At 34.3% G+C, this 25,249-nt stretch overlaps 1 protein-coding gene across 1 annotated transcript; it reads left to right on the forward strand.

The window, feature by feature from the left end:
* Window positions 1–6,091: 6,091 nt before the first annotated feature.
* LOC148299881 (uncharacterized) lies at window positions 6,092–23,657 on the forward strand. The gene is made up of 11 exons (XM_088275543.1): window positions 6,092–6,181; window positions 8,025–8,133; window positions 9,282–9,566; window positions 12,600–12,662; window positions 14,044–14,130; window positions 15,055–15,297; window positions 16,426–16,506; window positions 17,404–17,553; window positions 19,236–19,319; window positions 19,780–19,902; window positions 21,825–23,657. The coding sequence occupies exons 1-11, from the start codon at window positions 6,107–6,109 to the stop codon at window positions 21,863–21,865; spliced, it is 1,341 nt and encodes a 446-aa protein (XP_088131669.1). The 5' UTR covers window positions 6,092–6,106; the 3' UTR covers window positions 21,866–23,657.
* The last annotated feature ends 1,592 nt before the right edge of the window (window positions 23,658–25,249 follow it).

The raw sequence follows: 25,249 nt of genomic DNA on the forward strand, positions 1-25,249 counted from the left end.
GCATGTATATTTGACCTTGTGTATATGGAGCCGAAGTATGGTAAAGTACCTAACCTAACCTAACCTAACCTAACCCAACCTCATCTGGTCATATTTTCTTTCCCTATATAAAAGGTTTTTGTTTTTTAAATATGTATGATATGTATTTGTCCACCTCCGTAGCGCAGTGGTCAGCGCGTTTGGCTACCGTGCTGGAGATCCCGGGTTCGATTCTCAGGGGGGTCAAAATAAATATGGCCGATTTTCACTCTCATATTTATTTAATATCACCCTGGACTGGTACAAGAAGCGCAGGGCTGATCGCCTTGCCTTCGTGCAATTAACGATCAAGATAACACTACGTCGCTACGATGCAGTGCCCTATGCACCATTGGGTGCGGATAAGGGTTAGTAGAAGAAATATGTAACACTAGAAAGTATGTAATGCCTACTCTCTTGTACATATGTAAGAGCATGTATATTTGTGTCGCTTAGTTTCAAAATCCGCCAAATCCATGTAAGTCAATTTTACAAACAATGCAAAATTCTCTGGGTGACATTTAAGTTTAAAAAATTTGTCCACCTTTTAATGAAATATTATGAAATTGAGAATTATCCAGTTTTTTTAGAAAATTCGTCAGTATTTTTTAAGAAAACGATGTTTTATGGTAAAAAAAATATGGATCTGACGGATTTTGATATTCACTTTAGGATCTGGCGGGTTTTGATATTAACATTGAAGGATGTAGCGGATTTTGCAAGTAACTTAAACCTTGGCCATCATTGTAAATTCAGCTATACAGGTTGCTTCAAAATTATTTGTGTCATCAAAATAACAAGAAAAATTTAGTAGGTATTATATATTTAATTAGCAAAATAAAGGTACATTATAATATAAATATATAGAAATAAAGGTAAGGTATACAATATTTACATACAAATAAAAATATTTTGTAGTAACACATACAAAAACAAGTTTTACATTAGTATACAAGCTTTTATAAAATTTTCAGTTTCCACTAACGGGACGCATTCTATATTTTCTCGTTGGGCGAAATTTTCGTTTGTTTGTTCGACGTTTTTATAGAATTGCAAATATGGTTGATTGCGCCAATCTTCGCCATAGTGCTTTGTCAGCAATGAAATTACATCTTTGATTTTGAGAGGTGCAATTTTATTTCCTCTTCTTAATATTGAAGGATCTAATTGACAACTATTTTTGGTCGACAAAAGTCATGCTTATCATTTTCTTCTCCTTGCACGCTCACATTTCGTCTTCCACGTTTCAGTAAAAATCTCTTACTTGCTTTCGTGGATTAATGATAAAATGTAATAATTGACACTCATATCTTTAGGGCCTCTGGTTCCGGATGTTGGCCTTTCTCTTGTACACTGTTTCATACGGCAATGCTGTAATATATAATTATCTTGATAAATTTTTTTGACAGAGATATAAAAATTACGATGCATTCTTGATACCTCTTGAATAGAAAGCATTGAACATTTATATGTGTTATTTCCGTGTTTACACTTTGGCAAGCTGAGTAAATGTTTAGATAATTATCTGAAAAAAAAATGTTTTGCTTCAGTTAACGAGATTATTTAGTTTAGTTTAAAAATATCCTCATAAAAGTTTTTATCAAGAAAACGCCAAGTTGATAATTATTCACATGGAAGAACATGCTGTATGTAAATAACAGGCAGTTTTTGACTCACCGATTCTGACGTTTCAATTCCCTTTTTCAGTTGTTTTTATTGATAACACGTTTTCTAGCTTCCTTAGGAGGAACTTGCACCACGTTTTTTGCCAAATCAGTCATTATTTATACTAAAAATCCACAAATAACACAAGCACAAAACACTTCTACGAGACACAAACCGACAATGACGCCATCTTGATTTTTGAACTATCCCTGCTCTCTGATTGGCCGATATGGGTCAGAAGGGAAGTTCCATGGATATAGCGGAATTTGAACGACAACGCTGTTTTTAAGTATTTTTTACGTGGAATCTAGCAGGGTTTCCAAATATATTAATATTTTAAACAATAAAACCTACAATTTGCATTTCGATGTGGTATTTACTTTAAAATCTTATAAAACTGGATTTGGCGGATTTTGAAACTGAGCGACACATTTCACCTTATGTATATGGAGTCAAAGAATGGTAAAGTACATAACCTAATCTAACCCAACCTCATCTGGTCATATATTCTTTTTTTTTTCAACCCCATTTGATTTTTTTTAAATATGTAACACTAGAAAATATGTAATGTATTCTCTCTTATACATATGTAAGAGCACTATATTTCACCTTGTATATTTGGAGCCAAAGTGTGATAGACTACCTAACCTAACCTAAACCTATCCTAACCTCATCTGGTCATATTTTCTTGTTGGTCCCTACATGTTTTTTTTTTTAAATATGTAACTGTAGAAAATATGTAAAGGTGGAGACTGACCGGAGTCATTTCATTGTAACGTAATACGTTCTGAGCGCTGAGTGCATTCTGAGTGCTCATCAGAAATCGGATGCTCGCCACGAGCGACATTATGACGAAATGGTCTGGTAAGTCCCCACCTTAAAAAATTCTCTTTTATACCTATCGCTTACTCCTTTCAAAAACGTCATAAATCAAAAAACTTGATTTTTCAGGAGATCGTTTTTAAAGTTTAAAAATATAATAAAATGTTTTAAATATAAATATCAAGCCACTTATTGAACTTTATACTATACAACATATCTTTTTAGGTAAAATCTGAAGGTTTTTTCTTCATTTGAAAAATATTTAGTATATTTGAAAAAATAATTAAACAATACCTTTTCTTCAAGATGCAAAAACAACACTTTCTGCCCTGTAGCGGGTAAATATCAAGGTAAAAATATGCTGCTTTTGCTGAGATATAGTACATTTTCTGGGCATCCCGAAAACACGCACAACTGAAAATTGTCGATTTTTGGTTTATGATGTTCTTGAAAGGAGTGAGCGAAACAATAAATCCTTTTAAACTAAAAAATTGTCTAAAGACATTAGTTTTTGCCGATGTTTCAAAATTTGTCGAAATTGTGTCACAGCATTATCATTGAATATATTTGTAGCACGAATAGCCACCTCCTTATTAGGGTGATGCTTCTTAATATAATAATAATAATAAAACCCTTATCCGCACCCCAATGGTGCATAGGGCACTGCTTCATATGAACACAGTGTTATCTTGATCGTTCACACACGAAGGAAAGGTGATCAGCCCTCCGCTTCAGGTACCAGTCCAGGGTAATATTGAATAAATATTACAGTGAAAAAATCACTTATATTTATTTGACCCCCCTGGGAATCGAACCCGGGACCTCCAGAACGGTAGCCGAGCGTGCTGACCATTACACTACAGAGGCGGACAAATATGGATCTTCTTAATATAGGATGCGAATTTGTCTTATTGCGCTAGAAGATTGTTGCTCGGCTACTTCCTCCTCTTCCACTAATAAGCTCTCCTTGCTGCGAAACACGATGCAACTTCATAAGCTGCTCTTGGCTGTGCTCTTTCACGGCTATCCGCCTCGAGTCCAGACGCGGTAGTCCCGGCTCACAAGTGAATGTCACGAAAAAGGGACTTGCCATTTTTTTTCACTGTATTTATATTTAATAGTTCCTGATGGGACACGGGTTTACACTTTGGTGTAACTGGGCTAAGCGCATCGACTCCATTTAGAGAATTGAATTTACTTCACTATCACTGTATTGAGGAAAGACAAATCAAACACTTTTGTAGGGAATGTGGCAAATTAAAAACCATACGCGAAATCTAAGGGACTTGCCCTCTCTGTAACTCGTTATGTGAAATATCGCTCGTTAAAGGAGCAACTTTTTTACATTTTTTTGCTTGTCACGCAAATTACTTACTATGGGAGGTGCTCGTTGTGAGAGGTTCCACTCTATTGTCACATTTCTTTATCAGTTTATCAGCAGTTCTGAGTACAATTTTAATTTCCGTTATTATTATTTTATTAATTGATAGTAATGTGATAAATATGAATTGGCATGCAAAATCCGATAAGTACTTCTTAGAATTTTATTTTACTTACAATTTTAGTTGATTCCTTTTATCAATTTTCACCTTATGTAAGCAGACACATGTACATATGTGTATGTATTTGTACATAAATTCATAATGTCACCTTGAAGGTGATTGATAACTAGCTGACTAATAAGGCACGGGTAGGAAGAGAGGATAGAACGTCACACCACTCTGCCTTATTATTCCTGACCTGTCCACGTAATCTCAGCACCGTTTTGTTGATGACTTGGATTACAAAATGGCGACATGGAATTAAATTGAAGAAAATCTCTCTTTATTAAGGCTGAGATCTCAAACGTACAAACTCGGAACGCGACCGGCCGCGCTAGGGGCCAGTCGTGTTTCTGCGCAAATTTTATTTCAGAATATTTTTTTTCTTCAGAATATATGTAAAATATTGGAACTGGATTTTTTTAAGAATGTATTTAAAAATAAAACTTTTCACCTTTCAATAACTCTTTTCTTTTCAAAACCATTTATTTATTATTAAAAAACTATTTTTTTCAATACAAAAACAGTGTTTTAAGGCCTTACTGGCAATAATAGAATTCAGTAAGCGTCCGGCCGCGCTGAGAACCGGACGGTACTTCACGTCCGATTTGGTGTTTTACGATTCATGTAGATTTTTTCACTCCTTATCTTTCAATAACTCTTTTCTTATCAAAACTATACATCTGTTTCGACGAAAAATGTATTTTTTCAACACAAAAACGGTGTTTTAAGCAAAAAATTTAATTACGTCAAATGTTATGTTAGAGAAGAATCAACAGGTTTTATTATACATGGTTTTTTAATTACACTCAGGCCTTTTTATTTCATGTAACGCGATGGACCGGCGTCCGGCACCTTTTTTCAGGAATAAATTTAAAAAATTCAATTATCAAAATCAATTTGACGAAACAATGTTTGCGCTTACGTGATTGCAATCTATATTAATATCTTTATAATTTATATTTTGAGCAATAACTTTGTGATTTTCCATTTTATAATTGAAATAAAACTTTGTTTTAAAATCACTATAAATATTTTATTATAACTTAATTATAATGTCTACCGGTTAGCTTCGAAACCGGACTCCATTATAATTAAGTTATAATAAAATATTAATAATGATTTTAAAAGAAAGTCATATTTTGAATATATATATTTATATCATTCGTCAAAATGATAGTAAAAGATACTTAAAATTTTATTTAAATGATATTTGAATGTATTTTTTTGGTAAAAAGCTTTGGTGAAGTGAGTTCCTGGACTTTGTTTATCTTTCATTTCCGGCGCTAAATAAAAACGCGTCCCGGTGTTGGGTAGTCACTACAATAAAAAAAAATGGCGATTTTAAATCGGAAAATAAAGACAATCATAGTTTCTGGCCTTAATCAATTATAAATGAGGTAAAAAATTATAATGATTTAGATTTATTTGCTGAAAACATTAAAAAACCATCTGACAACGCTCACGGAACAAGCTTAGGTCCACTCTTGTCGGAAGCCCAAGGGCTACTGCCGCAAGCCCGCTAGCCGCAAGCCCGTTAGCCGCTAGCCAGAGAACATTGAGCTTTGAGCTCCTCACGCTTGCACAGTGCAAGTATGCAAGAGTGAGATGCGAATATAGTGTCGCGGTTCCCGCACACTCTTCACGCGCTGTTTATATATATAATACCTCCGATGTAGCCGATAAATTCTGATAATTATTTATATTATTTTTGAAATCATTACGTTGTTATATTACGGAGGAATACCTAAAATCTTAGCCTTGTATTTACTATATTTATAGAGATATTGATGGTTATTAGAAGTAATCCGGGAAGGGTGAGTTAAAAAGAAGCCCTGATTTTAATCATGCACGAATAAAATCTAAAATTAAAACTATTTCACTTCCAGCGAGTACGAATATTTTTTCTCACGAGTATTTTTTAAAAATTTGATCGCCGATGTCACCACAAGAATGCTCTTATCTAAATTACGCCCAAAGAGGCATATTACGCCGACTACACATGCATTACTCACATTTTATTTCCTTGATAATATATTTATATTTATAACTATGATTGTATGCTTCAATTATTTGTGAGTCGTCAGTTGCTGATTATACTCCGTACAGAGCGACACGTTGCGAAATTTCAACAGGTCAGTAAAATCATTATTTTCCATTCCTAACTAACTAACCATCACGCCGCAGGGGTAGGCAGAGAGAGTAGAACGCCACACCACTCTGTCTTTGCAAACATTCTTCGCCTCTTCCACGTTTATGCATGTCCTTGGACATACCCGACGATTATTACGACTCCTTACCTGACCACTTTCAAGTATTTGGCATACCTGATCGTGCCAAGTTTTTCTCGGTCTTCCTCTGCTCCTTTTTCCAATTACACTCGCCTGATTAATTTGTTTTACCGTTCTTTCCTCACTCGTTCGTTCCAAACCATCTCAACGCACCTTTCTTAATTTTATCGATAATGCTTATCTCAGCTTTGCATTCCTTCCTTATTTCACTATTCGAACATCTATTATACATCGTTTTGTCGCACATTCTTCTGAGAGATCGCATTTCGAATGCATTCATTTAACTTAATTATTACATTTTTTGATATAATTTAATACGATTGCTCTATTTTATTTGTTGTTTCGGCATTTCTATACTTTGTGGTAAGACATGTTAAAAATTATTAAATAAGACACTTGTTTTTAATTTAAAGATTAGAATGAAAAAACATCGTAGCGGTCTTGTTAGTAATTATTTTTTCGGTATTTGCAAAGCGCATAAAAGATACAAATCACTCGTTCCACTCTCATAAATTACGATCATTACACCTTGTACCACATAAAGGCAAAATTATGAATTATTAAAAAAATATTAGAAAGCCCAAAAAACTTGAATTTTAAGAATAATTGAATCAATAACATAAACTTTCAAAATTCTTCACCTTTGCTTTCCATTTTTCCTTTATTTTTAAACTCGAAATATTTGGGTAGGTACCTGGAACTAGGCACTTTCCTCTATGTATATATTTCGTCCGCCTCCGTAGTGTAATGGTCAGCACGCTCGGCTACCGTTCTGGAGGTCCCGGGTTCGATTCCCAAGGGGGGTAAAATAAATATAAGTGATTTTTTCACTGTCATATTTATTCAATATTACCCTGGACTGATACCTGAAGCGGAGGGCTGATCAACTTTCCTTTATGTGTAATCGATCAAGATAACACTGCGTTTATATGACGCAATGCCCTTGCACCATTGGGGTGCGGATAAGGGTTTTATTATCATTATTTATTATTAATATTTAAAGCATTTACATTGTGGTTAGTCATTTTTACTTATTTGATTACATAACGTTACATTTCTGTTATTTATAACATTTGTAACATTCATATGAATGTAATGTTAACAATACTATAAAAGTTACGAATACAATACAAATTTCAAATTCAATATACATGCATTTCATTCTAAACTTCAAATGAAGCTAGGCCACTATAAACGTGACATTTATGAAAAGGTTTGGGGCATTTTGTAATGGTCCCTAAGCTCAGCCTCAGTTTCATTATACCCTTTTTACGTATTCTTCATTCGGCTACTAAAAATACAGTGGAACCTCTCATAACGAGCATAATTCGTTGCAGAATCTCACTCATCAAGAGAAACACTCGTTAGGCGAAACATTTTTTGTTTTGACTGGCGAAAGTCGCGGGAAAGAGTGTCGGAGGCACCGAACCCCTTTTTGCTTGTATGAGAGGTCCCATTGTAAAATCTTTGATTCGGACTGTCGTATACAAATGAGTTAGTCTTTGGCCTGTCACCCGCATTCTTATCTATTCCATATTCCGTATGACATGATATTTATTTTTATATATTTTATGGACTTTTTGATCTTTCTACCTCTTTTTGGGCATTATTATTGACTGTCATATAAAATAAGGTAAGTTTTAAAGAGGTTTTGTGCTGTTTTTGATGCAATATTGTTGTTTTTCAGCTGAAGAAAAAACCGAAAATGCCGAAGTCACGAAAACCCGAATGCTCTTTCGGGAGCAAATGTTATAGGTTAAATGCTGAACATTTTCGTGAAGAATCGCATCCACACCGTAAGGAGTTTTTCGCTTTGTATTCGTTTTTTACTAAGTTATTAAAAGATTCGCTCGTGAATTTCGCGAATATGCTCGCAAAGTAATTGAAATGTAGAATTGAGTATTATTTTTTGACATCTCATCAAAGATGAAGAAGAATATGGAAGTCTGGGCATTTACGGGACTGACGACCGTCGTAGGCTGGTTTAAGTGATCACTTTACATACGTGTAACATTCACCAATTCTACCCATTATTAACAACCACACTACTCAAATTCTTGGAAGTTCTATCTATATATATGAACCAATTTAGATTCATTGTTCTTGAATCAGTAGAACTTCACTAGAGACATCTATTGGTGAGACGAAAAGAAACTTCACGTGTCTAAAGTGATCACTTAAACCAGCCTATGACGGTGGTCAGTCCCGTAAATGCCCAGACTTATGGAAGTTATAGACAGACTTATAGAATATGGATTCTTCTTCAACTTTGATGAGATGACAAAAAATAATATGAAAAATAACTCGTATAAAGATAATCCAGATTTGTGAACACATATTTGGACACACTCAAAATGTTGTTGTCAAAATTAGGTAATTAAAATCTATTACAGATATGAATTTCCTCACAAAAGCTAGGAAAGTAAATATTCTAAATTGGTTTGCGGGCGGTTTCCATGGCCTGTGTGTGGGGTGTGTGGGGTATGTGGGGGGTGTGGGTATACATTATATTTTAGGTTATAATAAAGGGCACTGGAAAGAATCCAATAGATATTATCAGAAATAAAATTAGATTAAAAGTGCTAATATAAACAACAAATATTTGATTTTAACAGAAAACAAAACAATAAAAAAGATGAACATAAAAAAATGTTAGCAAATATATGCCATATGAGTTGTACGTTTAAATAAGAAGGTACTTAGTTCTGTTTTCTCAATAAATAATTTATTTTTTTTTAAATCGAAGCAAACTTAGGTAATTAATGTCTAACATATAGTCTTTGTGGAATGAATTAAACAGTTTTGGAGCTATCAAAAATGAGTGTCTTTGCGCGAGTCTGGATTTGCAGAAACGGATTTCTAGTAAATTATTGGTATTCTGTTAATATTTTTAAAAAATAAATGTTGTCAAACAATGGTGATTTTGAATGGCGATTTTTTTTAGTGGAAGAAATTTTGGAGAATTATAAAGGAAGTGGACCGTACAAAATCCCGAAAAAATTGCTCAATAATGACGCCGTTGAAAAACAGCTGCAAATGATGCATACAATGAGAGATTCCTCGTCAGATAAAGATGATGAATCTGATTCTGACGAAAAAAACAAGAGGAGAAATAAACATAAGGCCCTCAAGAACCGGAACCGGGACTCCTCTTCATCCAGCCAAGAGTCTGAATCTTCAGAGGAAGAATCCAGGACTCCGAGGAAAAAGGGACACGCGAGTGATAAAGGTAATCCATGTTATTTGTTGTTTTAGCATTCACTTTGTGGTAAGACATGATGAAATAAAAGAAAAGCACTTGTTTTTATTATGACGACTCGTCTCAGAAGCTATGCTTCCATCTTCAGGTCCAAATGTAAACTGAGTTTACATTTAGACCTGAAGAACTAGTCGTTAAATTAAAATGAACTCAAGTGCTAAAAACCAAGTGTTTTTCTTTTACAAGGTAATCCATCATCGCCATACTTTTGTATAATCAAGAAAACATTTGTATCTTACAAGTTACATATATCGCCCACTCCTTTCAAGAACGTCATAAATCAAAAAACTTGATTTTTCAGGAGACCGTTTTTAAAGTTTCAAAATATAATACAATGTATTAAAAATAAATATCAAGGCACTTATTGAACTTTTTACTGTGCAACAGATCTTTTTAGGTAAAACCTGAACGATTTTTCTCCATTTGAAAAATATTCAGTAAGTTCAAAAAAATAATTAAACAATACATTTTCTTCAAAATGCAAAAACAACACTTTCTGCCCTGTGGCGGGTAAATATTAAGTTAAAAATATGCTTTTTTTGCTGGGATATAGTACATTTTCTGGGCATTCCGAAAACATGCACAACTGAAAATTGACGATTTTTGATTTATGACGTTCTTGAAAGGAGTGAGCGATATATTATCTATTTTGTATATTAAAAGCATTGTTAACTTTGTGGTACGGTAATATAACACTCTCCTTAACATTCATCATTCACTTTGTGTATACCACTTTAATAAACTTTAAATAACACTATTTCGTGACTACCAGTTTCGGAATAATCATTCAATCATCAGGTCAAATGTAGATTAAAATGAAAATTTTTACAAAAGTAAAAATTGAATGAAGACAAATGAATCACAGTGGGAATATTTTTAAAAGTGGACTTGTAGTTAAATTTAATTGCTTATTTTTTATCAGGTTTAGAGACGTAAGCCGCTTGTGCCTTGGTGCTTGGTGCTATATTTATATGGTTCCAACTCCAATATATGGAAGTGAAACATGGAGTTGGCAAAAGAAGGATGAAAGTAAACTGAATGCAATCGAAATGCGATCTCTCAGAAGAATGTGCGACAAAACGATGTATGATAGATGTGCGAATAGTGAAATAAGGAAGGAATGCAAAGCTGAGATAAGCATTATCGATAAAATTAAGAAAGGTGTGTTGAGATGGTTTGGACATGTAGAACGAATGAGTGGGGAAAGAACGGTAAAACATATTTATGAGGCGAATGTAAGTGGAAAAAAGAGCAGAGGAAGACCGAGAAAAACATGGCACGATCAGGTATGCCAAATACTTGAAAGTGGTCAGGTTAAGAGTCGTAACAATCAGCGGGTATGTATGAGGAGATGCGTGAACGTGGAAGAGGCGAAGAATGTTTGCAAAGACAGAGTGGTGTGGCGTTCTATTCTCGTTAGTTAGTTAGTTTAAAATAACACTTAATGAGTTTTGTTTCATTACACATGACTATTACTATTACTTTTCAACTGCACATGAAAAGATCTGTAGTTTTCGAAACTAGTCGTGCGTAATGCTAATAAAACTCATTTAGTGGTATTATAGCATATAGTATTATAGTGGTAGCATGGTATTATGTATAGTGGTAGCAGCGTGATGGTTAGTTAGTTAGCTAGTCTTTACTAATTGCTTTACTTATTTATATTTTTTCTGGATTATCTAAACAAAGACTAGATTATCTAATTTTTAAAAAAAACTTCATGTGCAAAAAAGAAATGCGGGCTTATTGCTAAAAACAATATCATCCAACCAACCAAAAACAGACTAGCGATATTTTTAAAAATGTTTGATACCATATATACCTGTTTCCAATCAGAGGGTAGATAGTGCTTGAACATTTGAAAAAAAAACATAAATTACAAATTGATGATAATAAGGAAGGCAAAGGAAAAGTGGAGTTTAGGGAAGGAGGTAGAAAGGAAAACTGAGGGAGGAGGTTTGATGGACAGGATATTACACAAATTATTATTGTTATTTACATGGTATTACACAAAGTGAATGATGAATGATAAGGAGAGTGTTTTATATTATCTGCCAATCCATGACAGGTCATATGTAATCATCTCATATACATACCATAAGCTGATAATAATTCCTGGAATGTGCTTTGTTAAATAATCTGCATTTAACATCTCCTGATTATTCTATCTGCAATCTTTCCTGATAAAGAAATTACTCCCAAGCAGCTCCATAATTATAACAAATACAATACGAAAATCTTTTAAACTTAAAATTTAATTTAATTGATTCGGTAGTTATTTTGTGGTAATATCTATGTGTTTTTAATTTAAATTTTACTCGGTTAGTACCACTGTCCGCCTCCGCAGTGTAATGGTCAGCACGCTCGGCTACCGTTCTAGAGGTCCCGGGTTCGATTCCCAGAGGGGGGTCTAATAAATAAAAGTGATTTTTTCACTTTAATATTTATTCAATATAAACCCTGGACTGGTACCTGAAGTGAAGGGAGCGAGTGTTTTTGCCTAGAATTTTCACTCATGAATTACATGAAATTATAGTAACTTTAAACATAAAGAGTAAATCCACTCACAAGTAGGCATAGGCTATGAAACTTTTAAAGTTGAAGCCTGAGTAGGGACATGATAAACGGTGTTGCATAAGCCGTAGCTAGATTTCAGAGTCACTTGGACGTTAGGTAATTCACTGAAGTGAAGGGCTGATCACCTTTCCTTCGTATGTTAACGATCAAGATAACACTGCGTTTATATGATGCAGTGCCCTATGCACCATTGGGGTGCGGATAAGGGTCCGAAAGTACCACTATTTCTTAAAATTTATTTCGATCCATTTGGCGTATGAAAATGATGCAGAATGCATGGAAACAGGTATTTCAATAGACTTTAAGAATTAGTGATATTTACCAAGTAAAATTTTATTTTTATAAGTTAAAATATTTTTAAGACTTTAATTTATGCACGAGTGTGACTCACTATGGAATGAGTTTATGTGAATTAACTCATTTCAGATCAGTCCAAGTCGAAAGGTGGACATAAATCTAGAAGAGATTCGTCCCATGAAGAGAGTGAAGGTAATTATTAATACTTTAAGCTGCCGTTCTACTTACTGTGGGGTGTAATTCTTAAAAGGTTTTGTTATTATCAAATGGATAAAAATCAAGTCTAAAAAAACACGATACAAATGCAGGAAATACTACACTCAGACAATTGTGCAGGTGAAAAATACACGGACAACAACTATACGCATGGCAAATGCACACATGCAACTGTGCATAAGACGAATGCACACATGCAACTGTGCATAAGACGAATGCACACATGCAACTGTGCATAAGACGAATGCACACATGCAACTGTGCATAAGACGAATGCACACATGCAACTGTGCATAAGACGAATGCACACATGCAACTGTGCATAAGACGAATGCACACATGCAACTGTGCATAAGACGAATGCACACATGCAACTGTGCATAAGACGAATGCACACATGCAACTGTGCATAAGACGAATGCACACATGCAACTGTGCATAAGACGAATGCACACATGCAACTGTGCATAAGACGAATGCACACATGCAACTGTGCATAAGACGAATGCACACATGCAACTGTGCATAAGACGAATGCACACATGCAACTGTGCATAAGACGAATGCACACATGCAACTGTGCATAAGACGAATGCACACATGCAACTGTGCATAAGACGAATGCACACATGCAACTGTGCATAAGACGAATGCACACATGCAACTGTGCATAAGACGAATGCACACATGCAACTGTGCATAAGACGAATGCACACATGCAACTGTGCATAAGACGAATGCACACATGCAACTGTGCATAAGACGAATGCACACACGACAATGTGCCCATGACAAATGCACACGGAATGATTGCGCAATCATTGTTGTTCGGTTGTTGTCTGTGTATTTTTCATGTGCACAGTTGTCCGAGTGTAGAATTTCCTGCATTTGTATCATGGTTTTTGACTTGATTTTTATCCTTTTAATATTAACGAAACTTTTTAAGACAAATGCATATTTGCCATGTGCGCAATTTTCATTTAAACAAATGAAAATGGCGCACATGGCAAATACACATTTGCCCAGTCATTCATGCAACTATCACGTCGGTTGATTACAAATGTATATTCCAATAAAATACAAAACAGAGACTCTGGTTCCCACATATTGGAGCTCGATATACAACGATCGAACATGGAATAGTATTTGTGTAGAAACCCCGATGTCCAGCCACTCTGTGGAAAGGGTTTGGGCCAGGCCACCTGTTTTTGTGTGTCGACTCTCGCTCCGTTCGCCTGGAACTGTTACTCATTGTCAAATATTACACTATGGGTGGAACGAGAAACGCCTCTCTTTTGTTGGAATATGCACATTCATATAAACAGGTAGAATGTGGAATTATTGTTGTATGTTGCAGATGAGAGTGAACTGAGTGAGTGCGATAGAGGGGAATCTTGCACCAGCACTAAGGTGAAACACTTCAAGAAATATTCTCACCCTCACTGTGAGTTTGCTTTTATGTTATTTCTTATCTCATATGAAGTTGTATGTGCTTAACCTTTAGCTACTGAGGTGGGTTAAATTTCACGTAACCACTGACGTGGGGACCTCAGAGCTCCGTATATATATATATATATAATATATATATATATATATATATATATATATATATATATATATATATATATATATATATATATATATATATATATATATATATATATATTTATATATTTATATATATATATATATATATATATATATATATATATATATATATATATATATATATATATATATATATTACGTGAAATTTAACCCACCTACTGAGGTGGGTTAAATTTCACGTAACCACTGACGTGGGGACCTCAGAGCTCCGTATATATATATATATATAATATATATATATATATATATATATATATATATATATATATATATATATATATATATATATATATATTTATATATTTATATATATATATATATATATATATATATATATATATATATATATATATATATATATTTATATATTTATATATATATATATATATATATATATATATATATATATATATATATATATATATATATACATATATATATATGTGTGTGTGTGTGTGCTTATATTTAATAATACTAGAAGGTACGAGTGTGTCATGCGGGGGGGAAGGGAATAATTCAGCAATTTTACTTTCTCAAGGCTTGAGCGGCCCCCACCTCAGCAGTTAAAGGTTAAAAGAGTTATTTTAGAATCGGGTAAGTAGTATTAGTGTTCACGATCTATCCACGACATCATGGCTGTCTCAAAATCTTTGTATCCTGATTCTGCAGTTCTACTATTTTTCGCAAGATGTTGGTTATTATATGTTGTTTTCCTGAATTACTTGAATCAAAGTGACAATAAACATGCGTCATGTTACAGTGAAGAAGATCTTGCAGAAATATTCGGGACGAGGTCCATACGATATTCCTCATAGATTTAGAGACGAAGAAAATATTGAAAACCAGCTGGGCATTATTTTGGACAGCGGTATTGACTTTAAGAATACCAAAAAGCAGACTAAAAAACCACCACCTTCCCCCGAGACGACCAGAAAAGGCACGCGTCGCAATACTTCCAAACCAGACGACACAGGCGCAAGGAGCAAGAGACATGAAAAAAACAGTATGGAAACTTAATATGTTGATTGATATGTAGAACTGAAACTGAACTTAGTAAAATTTACTCATCCACTCCATTATAAAACTTGCGCAATATAGTAGAGTCACGAAAACTCCACAGTCCGGATAACGCGGTCACACCCTGGCAGCCAAAAAAGAGCCAGTTTTTGCAAAGCCGGCTAGTTGATTTTCATAAACCTTCCCTTCTCGGTGTTGTTTACCTTGTAATACCCTTAATATCTCTATAAATATAATAAATACAACGCTAAGATTTTAGATATTCCTCCATAACATATTTACGCGTTGATTTAAAAAATAATATCAATAATATTCAGAATTTATGGGGTACATCAGAGGTATTATATATATAAACAGCGCGTGAAGAGTGTGCAACAACCGCAACACTATATTCGCATCTCACTCTTACATAATTGCACTGTGCAAGCTTGAGGAGCTCAAAGCTCAATGTTCTCTGGCTAGCGTTCAGTAGCTCCTGAGCTTCCCACAAGAGTGGACCTATGCTTGTTCCGTGAGCGTTGTCAGATGGTTTTTTAATGTTTTCAGCAAATAAATCTAAATCATTATAATTTTTTACTTAATTTATAATTTATTTAGGGGATTAGCTATGAATATCCGTATTTTTCCCATTTAAAATCGCTATTTTTTTAAATTGTGTAGTAACTACCCAACACCGGGACGCAAATTTTATTTTAGCACTAGAAGGGAAAGGTTAAAGACAGCTTTTTGCCTTGGTAAAGTATTTTTCCGTATTATGTCGTTAAATTATCTGCAAATTACTGTATATGTTTGTACTTGTTAATTTTTATTTTCATGTATGCAGTAAAGGTTAATAAATAAAATGTAGTAAATGAAGTATGTATTTGGGCAATTTATTTTATGTAAACAATACATACAAGTACAGTACTGTATTATATAAGGAAACACTTATACTCATTTTTTTTTAACCGCATTTCTAAAAAAATAAAATAAAATACATTAAATGTTTCTTAGGATTGTGAAAATCTTCAAAATTATATATTTATATTTTTGTTTAGAGCCAAATGAAATTACATTTTAAATGGATGTGTTTTTTTAAAATATATATGTAATCATTATTTTTTATTTATTGTAGAGAATCGTGATAAATGCGTGTACGGTGAGAAATGTCACAACACAAATATCGAGCATTTCAATAAATTTGAACATGAGCATTGTAAGTATTTGTATGCTATGGCATATCGTATTTCTTAGGTAAGGTACTGCATCATACAAACGCAGTGTTATCTTGATCGTTAACACATGAAGGAAAGGTGATCAGCCCTCCTTTTCAGGTACCAGTCCTGGGTAATATGGAATAAATATTAGAGTGAAAAAAACACTTGTATTTATTTGACCCCCCCTGGGAATCGAACCCGGGACCTCCAGAACGGTAGCCGAGCGTGCTGACCATCACGCTACGGAGGCGGACAAATATATATATATATATATATATATATATATATATATATATATATATATATATATATATATATATATACATATACATATACACACGCACACATACATATACATGCATGTGTGTGTATGTCGCTCACTCCTTTTTAGAACGTCATAAACAAAAATCGACAATTTTTTAGTTTTGCATGTTTTTGGAATGCCCAGAAAATGTACTATATCCCAGCAAAATTGGCATATTTTTATCTTAATATTTACCCGCTACAGGGCGGAAAATGTTGTTTTTGCATTTTGAAGAAAAGGTGTTTTTAAATATTTTTTTGAATTTACATAATGTGTATTTTTCAAATGGAGAAAAATCTGTTGCACAGTAACAAAGTTCAATAAGTGGCTTGATATTTATTTTTAATACATTGTATTATATTTTTAAACTTTAAAAATGTTCTCCTAAAAATCAAGTTTTTTGATTTATGACGTTCTTGAGAGGAATGAGCGATGTGTGCGCGTGTTTTCATACAGATATTTAAGTAAACAATATCATATATCAACTAACACTTAATTTCTGGCTAAATACTGTGGGACACAACTTATCCGCAATGGAAAATGGCAGTCTTATCACAATCCTTGATATTGCAATGTGTTTATTTTATTCCAGTGGAGAGTCTCATATGGAAATTCAAGGTGGCTGGTCCAAGCTGCATTCCGAGCCATTTGATGAGGGGCAACGCCGAGCAGCAGTTGTTACTGCTGCTCAATAATACCGAAATAGAGAATGCTAAAGCCAACGCCGGTGGAAATGCTTCAGGTACTTAACAAAACGCTTAGAGTGTCAAAAATGAGGTCTCTAAGAAGTGTATCAGGCAAGAGTCTACGAGACAGAACAAGAAACGCCAGGATGATGGATGATATGCGAGATCAAAGATGTCGTTAGGTGGGTAGGTAACGAAGGAGACAATGGTATGCGCATGTGAAGAGAATTGAATTATCCAGACTCCCATACATCGTACTGTACGGCCAACCCCAAGGTAGACGACTCCCGGGCAGACCACCAAAGACAGCTGGGAATCGACCTCGGAGAATGCTAATCCCTCTAATAACAAAAAATTGCCATTTTGCATTCCCTCTAAACAGCGATCTACTACTGCAGTGCAATACGATACACGTCTCCTTCCCATGCATTTACTTGCCACTTTGCCTCGTAATACAATTCTTCTTCTACAAACCTTCATCCGCACACCGATGGTACATAGGGCGCTGCATCATATAAACGCAGTGTTGTCTTGATCATTAACATATGAAGGAAAGGTGATCAGCCCTCCGCTTCAGGTACCAGTCCAGGGTAATATTGAATAAATGTTTAAGTGAAAAAATCACGTATATTTATTTAATCCCCCCAGGGGCATCGAACCTGGGACCACTAAAACGGTAGCCGAGCGAGCTGACCATGACACTACTGAGGTGGATAGTACAATACTAGTGTTTTATATGTTTTTTGACATCTCAACATAGATGAAGAAGAATATGGAAGTCTGGGCATTTACGGGGCTTACGACCCGTCATAGGTTGGTTTAAGTGACCACTTGACACACGTGTAACATTCACCAATTCTACCCATGATTGATAACCACACTACTCAAATTCTTGGAACTTCTATATATATGTTTCAATTTTGAAACGTGGTGCTTCAATCACTAGAATTTCACTAGAGACATCTTTTGGTGAGATGACAGAAGCATTTTATTGAGCTGAAACTTTTTCATGCCTATGACGGTCGTAAGTCTCGTGAATGCCCAGACTTCTATATGCTTCTTCAACTATGTTGAGATGTCAAAAAAAAAAAACACTAGTATTGTATTATCCACCTCAGTAATGTCGTGGTCTGCTCGCTCGGCTACCGTTCTGGTAGCCGAGCGAGCTGACCATGTGAGGAGAATGGAACCATCCAGACTCCCCTACATTGCACTGTACGGCCAACCCCAAATGTAAACGCCCAGAATTCCATATTCTTCTTCATCTATGTTGAGATGTCATTCGACATAGGACTCACCGGAATAAAGTCCATGTCGAATGACATTCGACATAGGACTCACCGGAATAAAGTCGATGTCGAATGACATTCGACATAGGACTCACCGGAATAAAGTCGATGTCGAATGACATTCGACATAGGACCGGAAAGGGTTAAGCCTAGCCTATTGTAAAATTATTTTAACTATATTTGCTAGGTATATTAATTTTTTTTTTGCAAACGATTATAAAATATCAAAATTGCTTTCATGCGACCATTATTATACGGGGACCCATCAAACTGAATGACGTAGACTGAAAAATATTTTAATGAGTTCGGGTATGCAACCCCCGGTGCTTTAGTCATTGCTGGCATCTTCCCTTTCCATGCCCGCATAACAATATATTTGGGATACAGATGAGGTAAGCGAGGTAGCTCAGGGTGCGGTCATTTCACTAATAACATATTTTTCTGCCTAGGATCCCAATCGCGTCCTGGCTGTTTTAATGAAAAATGCATCGACACATCTGAAAAACACCTAACAAAATATTTTCATCCACATCGTAAGTATAATTTTGTAATTTTATTTGCAACATTTGTCATATGTGGAGCATAGCCATTTACTCCTCCTTCAGTATTGTCTGCTTGAAACAGCATTGTTAATCTGGTCAGTTTAAGTGTAGCTTGCTTGAAACAGAGCACTATCAATCTGCTCAGTTCCATATTTTTTTGTCTTTCTCTTTGAATAATAAGAACTCGACAGAATCAAAAGCTTCAAAAAAAACTAAACTTCTTCTTCATCTTCTTGCTCAATGCTGAGCGTCGTGGTCTTCTGGAATGTCAGGCACTTGGTGCACAAGTCCCTCTCCATTCTTCCCGGTCCTGGGCCAACTTGATGGCAGCGTTTAGCGAGGATCCGAGAATACTAAACTAAATACGTCTTAATAGATCAATTTTATCTGCGCTTAGTACGGTAGTAAACATCGCTCATGTGGTTACATCTGAAGATTGTTTTTTTTTTAGTGGACATGATTTTAGAAAAATATAAAGGAAGGGGATCCTACGATATTCCGTCTGATGTAAAATATAAGGATAAAATCATTAAGCAGTTGGACACATTGTTAGAAATCCGCGAGAGACAAAAGGGTGAGTACTAATGACAACTATAAACTGCTCATTTTCCTTAGAGCGTTATACCCCAATTCCAGAAAGCAGTCTTTTATTCTGGGAGTTAGTAATTCACACTCTACGGCATATTAACATGTATATATGTATTCGTATATGATTATATACCTAAATTCATTTGATTTTCTTTCAAGTTTATTGTTACAATGATTAAAGATAACACTTGTTTTTTACCACTTGAGTTTTATTATAGACTACATGTTTCAGAAGTTAAACTTCCATCATTCAGGTCCGTATAATAACTAAAATATAAAATATAAAATTGTTCTATAAATAAGGAGAGGGGAAAGTAAGGGGAAGGGGTTAGTCAAGGGGCGTCCCAATAGAAGACGCCATAAGTGTTTTTATGAAACTATTATGTGATTCAGATTTAGATGATTTGTATGTAAAAGAAATGACTAGAATTTATGATATTTGTACATCTCAAAATTATTTTGAATTTAATAGCTTAATTTATGAACAACGAGACGGACTCCCAATGGGTTCTCCTCTTTCGCCAGTATTAGCTGATATGTTCCTTAATGATTGTGAGACAGAATTATTAAATTCTAGTCATCCTATTGTAAAAACATGTATTTTTAGATGGTTTAGGTACGTTGATGACATTTTTTGTATTTTTATTGGGACTGATAGACAACTAGATTCATTCCTCACCCACATCAACACATTACATAATAATATTAAATTTACTATGGAAAAAAATGACGATAATACCCTGAATTTTCTTGATTTATCGATTAAAGTTATAAATAATAAATTAGATTTTAGTATATATGGTAAACCTACACACACTGACACAGTCATTCCAGCTGATTCCATTCATCCTATTTCACATAAAATGGCCAGTTTCCATTCATTATTAAATAGACTAATTAATATCCCCCGCAGTAACTCAAATTATAATCGGGAATTAAACACAATTAAAGTAATAGCAAAAAACAACGGGTATAATAGCGCACTAATAGATAAATTAAATTAAAAATAATTTAACCAAAAAATACATATATTCAGCTCCTAATAATGATTCAATCAAAAATAAATCTTGGCGAAAAATTTTATATACGGGTTCAATAACTAAAAATATTTCGAAAATCTTACCCTCCCATATCCAACCTGCATATTATACAAATAATAATTTACATAAAATCCTCGATAACTCAAAATCTAAAATTGATTTATTGCAAAAAAGTGGTGTTTATGAAATATGTGATAAAAAATATACTGGCCAAACTGCGAGAAATTCAAAGATTAGAATTAAAGAACATCATAGCGGTCTTGTTAGTAATTATTTTTCGGAATTTGCAAATCACATAATAGATACTGATCACTCATTTCACTCTCATAAATTAAAATTATTACACCTTGTTCCATATAAAGGCCAAATTATGAATTATCTTGAAAATTTAGAAATCCAAAAAAACCTTAATTCTAATAATAATTTATTAAATAATATATTGTTTCAAAATTCTTCACCTTTGCTTTCCATTTTTCCTTTGCTTTCAAACTCCGCCCCTTGACTAACCCCTTCCCCTTACTTTCTCCTCTCCTTATTTATAGAACAATTTTATATTTTATATTTTAGTTACTATACAGACCTGAATGATGGAAGTTTAACTTCTGAAACATGTAGTCTATAATAAAACTCAAATGGTAAAAAACAAGTGTTTTCTTCAATCATTGTAACATGTCTTACCACAAAGTTAATGCCGAAACAATAAATAAAAAAAGTTTATTGTTATTCATTTAAGCGTAATGTTAAGAATAAATAAATAAATGCATTTCGCCAAACTCAACTCCTTAGAAAATAGTTATTTATCGAGTTATTGACCTTTGTCTGTGTCTGACACATGTGAATGTTAGAATGTTTCATCTTCCTTTTCTAGGTATGTTTACAAAGGTCAGGGAAGCAATAACAGGGAAATAGCGTAAAGTGCAATATCCTTAACAATTCCCGGAAGAGGCGTCAATAAATAAATCAACTATCTTCCAACATGTTAATCATTCATTAATAGTGTCATAAGGCTCTACTTGGTTTAGACATATTATGGCTTAGTTTAAACATATTATGTATTGAGGGATGTGGACTCGGAGTAAAACAAGACTCTGACTCAGATTCCTATATTTACCAACAACATGACTCCGACTCTAAAAAACTCAATTTCATCGGGTTGTTTACTTCGCATAAAGTCATTTTTTTGTTATTACAAAGGAAACATACCTCTGATCCCTGCTATTATAAAAATTGATAGAGAAACTTGAGAGAATTTTGTTTATGTAACGCAATGATGTCAACATGTGGACGTGACCACTGCAGAATGACTGGAAAAAAATGCGCGCAAATTGCGTGCGAATAAAATGAGAAACAAATGCTCTTTGAAAGGAGACAAACACATTTTTGTAGACTTTATGCATTAAATGGATCTCGGTGATTCACCATATCGGCGCGATTTGCGCCTGCAAGCTTAATATTCGTGCACAATGCACATTCACAATAATAATTTTGAAAATGTATTTTAAATTTTAACGAAAAAGTAGTTGGGGCACTCATTTTTTACGACTCCTACTCCGACTCCACAGCCCTGATATTATGACTTGGCTTTGACATATTATGACTTAGTTTAAACATATTATGACTTGGTTTACACATATTATTATATGACTAAGTTTAAACATATTATGACTTGGTTTAGACATATTATGACATAGTTTTAACATATTTTGATATGGCTTTGACATATTATGACTTGGTTTAGACATATGATATAGTTCAAACATATTATGACTTAGCTTTGACGTAGTTTTAACATATTATTTCTTGCTTTATTTTAAACATATTATAACCTGGAATTCAGACTTCCAAGGATTCGATAGAACACGAACATGTATCATGATGTATTATCTTTTTATTCTAAGGGAATATGAAAGTCTGGGCATTTGCACGGCTAACGACCTATCATTGGCTGGCTTAAGTGATTGCTATACGCACTTGTGTTTACCATTCTATATAGGATAATGTGTATTGTAAATATTATTATTGAGGAACATACTTCATACCTTGTTTTACTTAAAATATGTTATATAAATTTAAGTTTGCTAATTAATTTTATTATGTAATTTTTGGAAAAATTCAAATTGTATTGTAATATTCAAAGAGTTCAGTTGTTGCTAAAATATACTCTAATTGTTTGTTTAAAATAAAATGATATATTTCATGTTAGTTTTTAGTACATAAGACATAATATTAACCTGTCCGGGATTGAGTTTCAGCAGACAAAACTGTATCTGAGAGTGAGTTTTTTTAATTACACCAGTGAACATGATTTATATAAAAATTATCCATGTTTTATTTTGTGTGTTTTCTTTGACAGCGTCATTACCATGACGTTGCACAAACTTTGTTTTAAGTAAAATGTCGTGGGTAAAACAGAAAAATAATCCAGTGTGGTTTTAGTGTACAAATTAAATTACAGATGGCAGTACAAGTGCCGTTTTAGAAATAAATGTCACAGGGCTTTAGTTATAAGTGCGGGCGTTCATGTTCGCTCATACTCCTTTGTAGAATGTTTTGTTTGGAGGAACATGTATGGCTATACTCCCGGACAGATTAAGTACGCTTAGTTTTTGTTTTAGTAATACATAGTAAAAAAAGTTTTTTTTGTTGAGGTTGTTCCGTATAGTCTTAATATTATAAAATTAATAAATGCAGTTGCAAACAATTTGTCACTTTAATTTGTTGAACACGAATGCCGAAGAAGGCTGTGAACGGTACGCAATGCTCATTGCACACCAAGTAGACTTACCAGGAGTCGCGCTCGTATGAAGAGGTGAACAGTTATGCCAAAGGCAAGTGTAATACTTTGACCGGGTCATATAAGAGTATATTCATAAATCCGGTTAAAAGTTTCACCTCACAAAGAGTCCGCACATAAAACAGGTTACGTTATCTAAACTATCACATTCTTACCGATGTTCCTTTTCTCTTTCCATTTCCTTTCCTATATAGCAGTAACGGTTCCAACCCACACGAAGTGAAGTGCGGAGTTGTCAAAATAATAATGAACTAGGCTGATAGCGGGCGAAATGCGATCTCTCGGTGTTGAAAAACCACCTACAACAGATGTTCCAATGGACAAGTAAGGAGAGAATGTGCGGAAAAACCATGTACATACAACAGATGTTCCATTGGACATGTCAGGAGAGAGTGCAAGGCTGAGAAAAGCACTACATGTTGATAAAATCATCAAGGGTGATTTAAAATGTGGGACGATTTGGACACGTGGGAAGAATATGTGAAAAAATTAAAATAAAACTAATTTTTGATGCGAATATAGTTAGAAATAGAAGCGGAGGAAACTTGACAAGTGGCCAGGTCAGGAGCCGGAATAATTGGCTGGTATGTGCGAGGAGATGCATGAATGTGGAAAAGGTGAAGATTGTTTGCAGATACAGAGTGGTGTGGCGTTATATTTTCTTTGCCTACAGCTATGAAGAAGCGACGTGGTAGTTAGATTTTCTAACAGTAATATCTTTCACCCTCCTCCTCAGTATAAGGAAATTAAACCACAATCTGCCTGCGTGTGAGAATTGCATCTTGCTACATCTGTGCCATGGACTCTCACCCAAACTGCCACAATGGAGATAGTTAGTTAAATTTTCTATCAGTAATATCTTTCACCCTCATCCTCAGTATTAGTAAATTAAATCCCAATCTGCCTGCGTGAGAGAATTGTACCTTGCTACATCTGTGCCATGGACTCTCACCCAAACTGCCACAATGGAGATAGTTAGTTAAATTTTCTATCAGTAATATCTTTCACCCTCATCCTCAGTATTAGTAAATTAAATCCCAATCTGCCTGCGTGTGAGAATTGTACCTTGCTACATCTGTGCCATGGACTCTCACCCAAACTGCCACAATGGAGATAGTTAGTTAAATTTTCTATCAGTAATATCTTTCACCCTCATCCTCAGTACATATTAGTAAATTAAATCCCAATCTGCCTGCGTGTGAGAATTGTACCTTGCTACATCTGTGCCATGGACTCTTACCCAAACTGCCACAATGGAGATAGTTAGTTAAATTTTCTATCAGTAATATCTTTCACCCTCATCCTCAGTACATATTAGTAAATTAAATCCCAATCTGCCTGCGTGTGAGAATTGTACCTTGCTACATCTGTGCCATGGACTCTCACCCAAACTGCCACAATGGAGATAGTTAGTTAAATTTTCTATCAGTAATATCTTTCACCCTCATCCTCAGTACATATTAGTAAATTAAATCCCAATCTGCCTGCGTGTGAGAATT

The sequence above is a fragment of the Brachycentrus maculatus genome, unplaced genomic scaffold (genome assembly GCF_059751285.1).
Source record: "Brachycentrus maculatus isolate JH-2025_06_01 unplaced genomic scaffold, ASM5975128v1 h1tg000911l, whole genome shotgun sequence".
NCBI lineage: Eukaryota > Metazoa > Arthropoda > Insecta > Trichoptera > Brachycentridae > Brachycentrus > Brachycentrus maculatus.